This window comes from Oncorhynchus kisutch, linkage group LG25 (assembly GCF_002021735.2).
Source record: "Oncorhynchus kisutch isolate 150728-3 linkage group LG25, Okis_V2, whole genome shotgun sequence".
In the NCBI taxonomy this organism is placed as follows: domain Eukaryota; kingdom Metazoa; phylum Chordata; class Actinopteri; order Salmoniformes; family Salmonidae; genus Oncorhynchus; species Oncorhynchus kisutch.
Genome location: NC_034198.2, coordinates 35,064,802 through 35,075,281, shown reverse-complemented (window position 1 = coordinate 35,075,281; position 10,480 = coordinate 35,064,802). Strand labels below are relative to the sequence as shown.

Genomic DNA, 10,480 nt, shown 5'->3' with positions numbered 1-10,480 from the left:
TGTGGAAACAGGATGCACCTGAGCTCACTTTCGAGTCTCATAGGAAAAGGTCTAAATACTTGTGTAAATAAGGTATTTCTGGTTTTTATTTGTAATAACAAAAAAATTCTAAAAACCTATCAATAGTTAAGGGGTCTGAATCATTTCTGAATGCACTGTATGTGAAAAATAATTGTCTCAGCATTAACAATGATTCATATTTGTTCATATTTAAGTGACATTTGCATTACATGTGGGTTTTAAAACATGTTCCAAGGTCAAATATATGCCCCCAATGCAAATTGCTGTATATTGAATACATATTGGCTTAGAGCAAGAACTATTCTGGGTGCCGCAGTAAAAAATATTGTAGGAAATACTCCGTAGGGTCTGTAGATTGTATATATGGTGTCATTTCATGGGGCTCTGAATAATACAGAATGTTGCTGGCCTCTTACTCCACCCATTCCATTGGCTGCCAAATTACATCACAACAGTGCAGGGAACGCTCATTGAATTAAAGGTCAACTACACTCAAAATCTAAGTTTCTTAGATTTTTCCAGGACCTAAAAAATCATCCCCTGATGTGTTTTAAGCATTGTTGTAAACACAGAAAATCTCATTTAGTTGTTTTTATCATAAAAATCATTGTGAGAAAATGGGGAAATCAGAGTTTTTGGGGGAAATCCAAAACCTGGAAGAAAATAAAAAACGAAAAAGACCCCCGGCCCAAAAAATGTAAACTGATTTCAAAAGGCCCTCTCAATGTGTTTTTCTGTGCATGACTGCACTTTAGTCTGTGTTATCCTGCGACACAGCACTTTGGGGGAAGTTGAGGTCAGGTCCACTATTGTCTATGCACCTAAGAGGGAAAGAGTTGTGCCATCCTAGAAATGTTTTTGTGAAATTTAAAATGTGAAATTTAGCAGACACTTTTATCCAAAGCGACTTACAGTGATGCATGATGACATTTTTACTTATCGGTGATCCCTGGAATTGAACCCAATATCCTGGCATTACAATGTTCTACGAAGATGCACGACAGGGTTATAAATGCTTTGTGCAGCCTCAATTTAATATGATTTATAAGGCCTTTATTAAGTGGTGCTTATGACACCCTTTATAAAGCACAGGTTTATGTCATATTTGACATAGTGGGTTATGTCACATTTGACATGGGTGATTATGTAACACAGTTAGGCAACACTTATGAACCGTTTATAAAGCATGACATACGGTTATAGATTATTTCGAACACATTTATGTAGCATTTAAGAATGCATTATGATCCCTTTATAATCTGCACGTCATTTAAAGCGGGACCATATCACAATTTGTGCCACCCATAAGTGAGAAACCTACATGCCAAGTATAGACCATATAATGTGTTCCCTACAGGTCCTGTGGCGCTCAGTTGGTTGAGCATGGTGCTCGCAACGCCAGGGTTGTTTTGTTCGATTCCTTTGGTGGATCAATTCTAAGATGTATTCACTCGCTACTTACTGTAAGAGGTTCTGGATAGGAGCAATGACACGTGTTAATGTAATAGAAAAGAGCAGAAGCGTTGAACTATCTATTCAGATCCTAGTTCTTCATACCTACAGAAAATGTGTTCAAGGAGAAAGCCTCCACTTCTTTGTAGGGATGTGAAACCGAGGCTTTCTGAATGCTTTCACGAAATTGTTCCGAAAACGGTTCATTACTCATTAGTACTCATTCGTTACTCAAAGCTTGGTTATTTGTTCACAATCCACATGAGTCAGCAATATCTGATCAGCAATATAGCAGCGTGTGAATATCAGAAATACTTTTTTTCCCCCTCCACTATTTTCACTAAACCTTTGTGGTGCAGCGGTAAATCGTTGGCTTTAGTAGCTTATAATCAGTTGGAATAGCAGGTTTAAATCTTACACCACGCTTCCTTTTTTCGCCTACAACTTTACTATTTTTCCAAAACGAAATCTATGGCATTATTTAGGATGCTTAAGACAGAATGTTATACTATACTAAATAAAACAAATGATTTGAACAAAAGTACAATTGTTTTAATTCGATTTATTCTAAAACAATGTGCCTTCAACAGGATTCAACCTCATACCCTCACCTACCTGAATGTTCCATAGTTCCCTACGCCCGATGTCATACACTAGACGTAACATAGTCCAAGTAAATCCGGCACTCAAGATAATATATTATGTTTTGTTTGGTAGGGTTATATAAGATGTTTGGTCAGGGTGAATGGTGGGCATATGACGTGAACGTCTTGCAACCCAAAGGTTGAGGGTTCAAATCTCAACATGGACAACTTTAGCATTTTTGCTCATTGGTACTTTATAGCTACTTTACAACTACTTAGCATGTTAAAGCTAACCCTTTCCATAACCTTAACCATTTTAGCTAACCCTTCCCTTAACCTTCTTCAGGCAGAAGTTTGCATCCTGTAGCTCCAACTCCAAAAAGTTCTGGGACACTGTGAAGTCCATGGAGAACAAGAGCACCTCCTCCCAGCTGCCAATGCACTGAGGCTAGGTAACACGGTCACCACCGATAAACCCATGATTATCGGCTGGCCATGCCTTCCGCCTGGCTACTCCAACCTCGGCCAACAGCTCCCCCCCCCCCCGCAGCTACTCGCCCCAAGCCTCTCCAGGTTCTCCTTTACCCAAAATCCAAATAGCAGATGTTCTGAAAGAGCTGCAAAACCTGGACCCGTACACATCAGCTGGGCTTGACAATCTGGACCCTCTATTTCTGAAACTATCCGCCGCCATTGTCGCAACCCCTATTACCAGCCTGTTCAACCTCTCTTTCATATCGTCTGAGATCCCCAAGGACTGGAAAGCCGCCGCATTCATCCCCCTCTTCAAAGGGGAAGACACCCTGGACCCAAACTGTTACAGACCTATATCCATCCTACCCTGCCTAGGTCTTCGAAAGCCAAGTCAACAAACAGGTCACTGACCATCTCGAATCCCACCGTACCTTCTCCGCTGTGCAATCTGGTTTCCGAGCCGGTCACAGGTGCACCTCAGCCACGCTCAAGGTACTAAACGATATCATAACCGCCATCGATAAAAGACAGTACTGTGCAGCCGTCTTCATCGACCTTGCCAAGGCTTTCGACTCTGTCAATCACCATATTCTTATCGGCAGACTCAGTAGCCTCGGTTTTTCGGATGACTGCCTTGCCTGGTTCACCAATTACTTTGCAGACAGAGTTCAGTGTGTCAAATCGGAGGGCATGCTGTCTGGTCCTCTGGCAGTCTCTATGGGGGTGCCACAGGGTTCAATCCTCGGGCCGACTCTTTTCTCTGTATATATCAATGATGTTGCCCTTGCTGCGGGCGATTCCCTGATCCACCTCTACGCAGACGACACCATTCTATATACTTCCGGCCGTCCTTGGACACTGTGCTATCTAACCTCCAAACGAGCTTCAATGCCATATAACACTCCTTCCGTGGCCTCCAACTGCTCTTAAACGCTAGTAAAACCAAATGCATGCTTTTCAACCGTTCGCTGCCTGCACCCGCACGCCTGACCAGCATCACCACCCTGGATGGTTCCGACCTTGAATATGTGGACATCTATAAGTACCTAGGTGTCTGGCTAGACTGTAAACTCTCCTTCCAGACTCATATCAAACATCTCCAATCGAAAATCAAATCAAGAGTCGGCTTTCTATTCCGCAACAAAGCCTCCTTCACTCACGCCGCCAAACTTACCCTAGTAAAACTGCGATGTCATCTACATCGACTTCGGCGATGTCATCTACAAAATTGCTTCCAACACTCTACTCAGCAAACTGGATGCAGTTTATCACAGTGCCATCCGTTTTGTCACTAAAGCACCTTATACCACCCACCACTGTGACTTGTATGCTCTAGTCGGCTGGCCCTCGCTACATATTCGTCGCCAGACCCACTGGCTCCAGGTCATCTACAAGTCCATGCTAGGTAAAGCTCCGCCTTATCTCAGTTCACTGGTCACGATGGCAACACCCATCCGTAGCACGCGCTCCAGCAGGTGTATCTCACTGATCATCCCTAAAGCCAACACCTCATTTGGCCGCCTTTCGTTCCAGTTCTCTGCTGCCTGTGACTGGAACGAATTGCAAAAATCGCTGAAGTTGGAGACTTTTATCTCCCTCACCAACTTCAAACATCTGCTATCTGAGCAGCTAACCGATCGCTGCAGCTGTACATAGTCTATCGGTAAATAGCCCACCCATTTTTACCTACCTCATCCCCATACTGTTTTTATTTATTTACTTTTCTGCTCTTTTGCACACCAATATCTCTACCTGTACATGACCATCTGATCATTTATCACTCCAGTCTTAATCTGCAAAATTTTAATTATTCACCTACCTCCTCATGCCTTTTGCACACAATGTATATAGACTCCCCTTTTTTTCTACTGTGTTATTGACTTGTTAATTGTTTACTCCATGTGTAACTCTGTGTTGTCTGTTCACACTGCTATGCTTTATCTTGGCCAAGTCGCAGTTGCAAATGAGAACTTGAAGTTGTCTCATTCACTGGATGTAAACAAGAAATGGTAAAGGACTTTAGTTCGAAAAACTTTATTTTTTTTCTTGCAGTTGACATTTTCAATCAGCATTCTACAAAAGTGACCCATGGTCCAGTATACTGTAGGTGAGAGGGATACAGGTAGGGGTGTATGAGCTGACGGTGTGAACACTAGCTAACAGCTGTAGCCAGCCTGTAGTTGAGGATAAGGAAGAGAGCATCTGTAGTGTATCTTATAGGACTATCTATGCATCCCAAATGTCACCCTATTGCCCCATGTGGCTCGCTACCTTCACTTAAAAGGGAATAAGGCTCTGGTCAAATGTAGTGCACAATACAGGGAATTGGGTTCTGGTCAAAGTAGCGCACTATACAGGGAATAGGGTGTCATTTGGAGACAATATGACAAAACAGAAAGGTCAGAGGGGTGTACCACTATGGGTACTCTTTAGGGGTGTGAGGATCTGTGGAGCATACCACTGTGGGTACTCTACAGGGGTGGAGACTGACCTAGACTACCATGCTTTACTCTACAATCGCCTCATGCACCGCAAAGTGTGTTGCCTGGGTAACAGCAAGAAGTGCATTCCATGTTGGTGTCATCATCCCGTTTTTTTATGTCGTTTTTTTTTTCTTCTCAAATACAAATGATTAATTTCACATATCATCCACATTATGAGCAACACATTTTTGTTTAAACAAATAAAACACAGAACATGTGACGACATTAAGAGTAGAGCATACACTAAAAACAATATAATAGAAAATTAAACTAACTAAAGGTTTTCACAAAATGAGAAGGTTCAGGTTTGTCTATCGAACAGCACAGGTGTTTTTGTAGGGTGATGTGTGTTACTTGTTTACAGGTACAGGTTCTGTATTGCTTTAGTGTTTTTGTGGTAAAGCTCTTTACACCAGTGAGTCAGATTGAGATAATCTGGTGTGTGCATTAGGAAAGGTGTGCAAGGGACACAGGTGGTAGTTCAAAGTTCAGAGGTCATTCTTCTACAGTTAATAACCCCAAAACAAATCATTACGTTACATTCTCCTCTGAGTGTTACACATCCTCCATCGGCATTGTACATTCTCAGGGACTCCACTCTGGAGTCTTCTTTACAGTTCAGTATCTATCTACCACCGCCATTTTGGATCAAATCCTCCTTTCACCAGCATGTCCAGTTTCTTAGCTAACGAGGCAAGTCCCATTCAGGATAGATCACAGTTGAGTACAGTAGGGCTGATTGGAGACATAAAAGAGCTGCATGCAAAACCAGGGCCAGAGTCTACTGGTTCATGGACTGGAGCTGGTGAGTCCAGTACAATCCAGTTTGGTCGTCTAGTGAAGCTAACTGTTGTTTTTATAGTGTTCGACCACTCGTTAGAAGGTCAAACAGAAATACATTAATATTAATTAGATTGCAGATCACACTAACCCCTGATTGGTTGGTTGGTAGAGGCAAGGGGAGGAGTCCCAAAGGTCTACCAATGACACGAAACACAAGAAAGCCATTATGACACATTGAGGGGGAGAATGGTCTAACTCTAGCAGTCTCCTTTTTGGACTGTGGATAGGTTAAATCCTCTTCAAGATTTTCCTGTTAGATTTAGATTTAGCAACTGAGATAGATGCTTCTCATCTATTGTCCAGAGCAAGGAGAGGTGCAGGACGGTTCAGTGAGGAGAGATGCAGGACGGTTGAGTGAGGAGAGGTGCAGGACGGTTGAGTGAGGAGAGGTGCAGGACGGTTGAGCAAGGAGAGGTGCAGGACGGTTGAGTGAGGAGAGGTGCAGGACGGTTGAGTGAGGAGAGATGCAGGACGGTTGAGTGAGGAGAGATGCAGGACGGTTGAGCAAGGAGAGGTGCAGGACGGTTGAGTGAGGAGAGGTGCAGGACGGTTCAGTGAGGAGAGATGCAGGACGGTTGAGTGAGGAGAGGTGCAGGACGGTTGAGTGAGGAGAGATGCAGGACGGTTGAGCAAGGAGAGGTGCAGGACGGTTGAGTGAGGAGAGGTGCAGGACGGTTGAGTGAGGAGAGGTGCAGGACGGTTGAGTGAGGAGAGATGCAGGACGGTTGAGTGAGGAGAGATGCAGGACGGTTGAGTGAGGAGAGGTGCAGGACGGTTGAGTGAGGAGAGACGCAGGACGGTTGAGTGAGGAGAGACGCAGGACGGTTCAGTGAGGAGAGGTGCAGGACGGTTGAGTGAGGAGAGGTGCAGGACGGTTGAGTGAGGAGAGATGCAGGACGGTTGAGTGAGGAGAGACGCAGGACGGTTGAGTGAGGAGAGACGCAGGACGGTTCAGTGAGGAGAGGTGCAGGACGGTTGAGTGAGGAGAGGTGCAGGACGGTTGAGTGAGGAGAGATGCAGGACGGTTGAGTGAGGAGAGACGCAGGACGGTTCAGTGAGGAGAGGTGCAGGACGGTTCAGTGAGGAGAGGTGCAGGACGGTTCAGTGAGGAGAGGTGCAGGACGGTTGAGTGAGGAGAGATGCAGGACGGTTGAGTGAGGAGAGATGCAGGACGGTTGAGTGAGGAGAGACGCAGGACGGTTCAGTGAGGAGAGGTGCAGGACGGTTCAGTGAGGAGAGGTGCAGGACGGTTCAGTGAGGAGAGGTGCAGGACGGTTCAGTGAGGAGAGGTGCAGGACGGTTCAGTGAGGACACTGCCTCAGGACATGGGCGTTGGTTGATTAGGTGAGGAGATGCAGGGAGGAAGGTCTACTGCGTAATCATGAGGTTGCGTAAAATGGCTAAAATATCAGTCTGTGCTGTTATGACGCTGAGGTCGGAATTGTACGGGTGTGTGCGTGTTACACTATGAGTGGTCCGCGGCGTGGTGTGTGAGGTGTTTGTTTGGGACTCTGGCCATCCCTAGTCTCCGCCCCCTGCTCCTCCAGGTTGATATTACTGGTTGAGGCGTGGTGGGGGAGAGGCTCCAACACTGGCCTATAGCCTCCCAGATACATCAGACCTGAGAGAGAGAGAGAGAGAGAGAAAACAAAGAATATAAAAGAAAAACAACATGTTGAGGACTGTTGTATTCTATCGCCATCTAGTGGGTGATAATGGTAGTGTCTAAAGTCTGTGGCGGACCAGTCTAATTGGAGGGAAAGTGGTAAAAGGGGATACCTTTTAGTCAGTTGCGCATGCATTCAACCAAAATGTGTCCTCCGCATTTAACCCAACCCCTCTGAATCAGAGAGATGTGGGATGACGTCATCGGCAACCAGGGAGCAGTTGTTGCTGGGGCTTAACTGCCTTGCTGAAGGTTAACAGCAGATATTTACACCTTGCTGGCTCGGGGATTCGAACCAGCGACCTTTCAGCTACTGGCCCAACACGCTTATCCGCTAGGCTACCTACCTGGTCGTTGCAATGGGGAGTTAAAATCAGGCCTATTGAGCCACATGCACATTCAATAAGGGACCTATCCCAACTTCAGAAATGTACACAAAACACTTTTACCAGATGTGTTTCTCAAGTTGGGATTCGTCCCTGAAAGACAGGAGAGTTACGGTAGCTATATGCAGGGTTTTGTACCAGCCCAGCACTTAAAGCACCTGATTCAACTAATCAAGGTTTTCTTGAGGATTAGTCAATGATGGATGATTGAGTGCTGGGCTGAAACTAATATAAACACCGTTTGGCTCTCCAGGAGAAAGGTAAGACATCACTGATCTAGATCACACTATGGCTATTTACCAGGTAGTGGTTATTTACCAGGTAGTGGTTATTTACCAGGTAGTGGTTATTAAACAAGTGGTTATTTACCAGGTAGTGGTTATTAAACAAGTGGTTATTTACTAGGTAGTTGTTATTTACCAGGTAGCGGTTATTTACCAGGTAGCAGTTATTTACCAGGTAGTGGTTATTTACCAGGTAGTGGCTATTTACCAGGTAGCGGTTATTTACCAGGTAGCGGTTATTTACCAGGTAGTGGCTATTTACCAGGTACAAGTTATTTACCAGGTAGCCAGGTAGTGGTTGTTCACCAGGTAGCCGTTATTTACCAGGTAGTGGCTATTTACCAGGTAGTAGTTATTTACCAGGTAGTGGCTATTTACCAGGTAGCAGTTATTTACCAGGTAGTAGTTATATACCAGGTAGCAGTTATTTACCAGGTAGCCAGGTAGTGGTTATTTACCAGGTAGCGGATATTCACCAGGTAGCCAGGTGGGGGTTATTTACCAGGTAGTGGTTATTAACCAGGTAGTGGTTATTTAACAGGTAGTGGTTATTTAACAGGTAGCCAGGTAGTGGTTATTTAACAGGTAGCCAGGTAGTGGTTATTTAACAGGTAGTGGTTATTTAACAGGTAGTGGTTAGTTAACAGGTAGTGGTTAGTTAACAGGTAGTGGTTAGTTAATGGTCATTTACCAGGTAACAAGGTATTGGTTATTTACAGGTAATGGTTATTTAAAAAGTGGTTATTTGCCAGGTAGTGGTTATTTACCAGGTAGTTGCTATTTACCAGTTATCCAGGTAGTGGTTGTTCACCAGGTAGCGGTTATTTACCAGGCAGCGGTTATTTACCAGGTAGCCAGGTAGTGGTTATTTACCAGGTAGCGGTTATGTACCAGGTAGCCAGGTGGGGGTTATTTACCAGGTAGTGGCTATTTACCAGGTAGCGGTTATTTACCAGGTAGCCAGGTGGGGGTTATTTACCAGTTAATGGTTATTTACCAGGTAGCGGTTATTTACCAGGTAGTGGCTATTTACCAGTTATTCACCAGGGAGCAGTTGTTTACCAGGTAGCCAGGTGGGGGTTATTTACCAGGTAGCTGTTATGTACCAGGTAGCTATCATTTACCAGGACGTGGTCATGTACCGATGTATATGTTATGTGCCAGTCAGCTGTTATGTACCATGTATTTATTTAATGTGCATTGTTATGCACCATGTATTTATTTAGTATGTAATGGTATGTACCATATATGCATTTAGTGGGTTGTGGCTATGTACCATACATTTATTTAATATATGGTTATGCACCATGCATTTATTTAATATGTAATTATGTACCATGCCTTTATTTAATATGTGGTGGTTATGTACCATGCCTTTATTTAATAGGTGGCAGTTATGTACCATGCCTTTATTTAATAGGTAGTGGTTATTTAAACGGTAGGGGTTATTTACCAGGTAGCCATGTCGTGTTTATATCCCAGGTAGCCATGTCGTGTTTATATCCCAGGTAGCCATGTCGTGTTTATATCCCAGGTAGCCATGTCGTGTTTATATCCCAGGTAGCCATGTCGTGTTTATATCCCAGGTAGCCATGTCGTGTTTATATCCCAGGTAGCCAGGTAGTAATTATTTACCAGATAGTGGTTATTTAACAGGTAGAGCAGTCTACAGTGTCAATAGCGTGAGCCTATGGTTTTAGTTTAGTGAATATCCTCTGACCTACCAGCTAGCCACAGCTATAGCCATACCTATTCCTCAATGTGCACAGGGCACGAATCCGCATCTGTCCATCCGAAAGGGAGCAGAGAGAGAGAGAGAGAGAGAGAGAGAGAGAGAGAGAGAGAGAGAGAGAGAGAGAGAGAGAGAGAGAAAGAGAGAGAGGGACATCGAAGAGGAGACGGAAAATATGAAATGATGGATAAAGGAGAGAAACAGAGAATAGAACACATTTACGGCACAGAGAATTCAAATACCACAAAGAGAAGGGGTGAGGGGGTGGGTGGGTACAAGGGCGACCAAGGGAGAGCGAGGGACTGGGGTCAGAGATCAATAAGTTGGGAGTTACAGGAATGGGAGGAGCTAAGGCTTCGTCTGTAATTATTAAAATAGGGACTGTTCTCAAGTAGCCAGATGTCTAAATCTTTGCGTTCACTCTGCGGCTTGAGCCTTGTAACAAAAAGGTCAGAAAACAGGGACTAACAGTTTGAGAGTTGGTGCCCGCAGAAACATTGCCCATGTTAGAGCGCTACAGAGATAAAGTTAAAGCAACGTTTTTTCACTGGTTTT

The 10,480-nt window shown here is 44.3% G+C and overlaps 1 protein-coding gene across 7 annotated transcripts in view; it reads right to left on the bottom strand.

The window, feature by feature from the left end:
* Positions 1–4,549: 4,549 nt before the first annotated feature.
* LOC109889429 (E3 ubiquitin ligase RNF157) overlaps positions 4,550–10,480 on the bottom strand; it is a 33,784-nt gene continuing 27,853 nt past the window's right edge. For 3 of the 7 annotated variants that reach the window (XM_031805169.1, XM_031805173.1, XM_031805170.1), the window contains exon 18: positions 4,550–7,478. In XM_031805169.1, the coding sequence (XP_031661029.1) occupies positions 7,318–7,478 (161 nt within the window). In that variant the 3' untranslated portion in view covers positions 4,550–7,317. Of the gene's footprint in view, positions 7,479–9,917; positions 9,978–10,480 lie in introns of all 7 variants that reach the window. The other 4 variants (XM_031805172.1, XM_031805176.1, XM_031805171.1 and 1 more) reach the window with 3 other exon arrangements.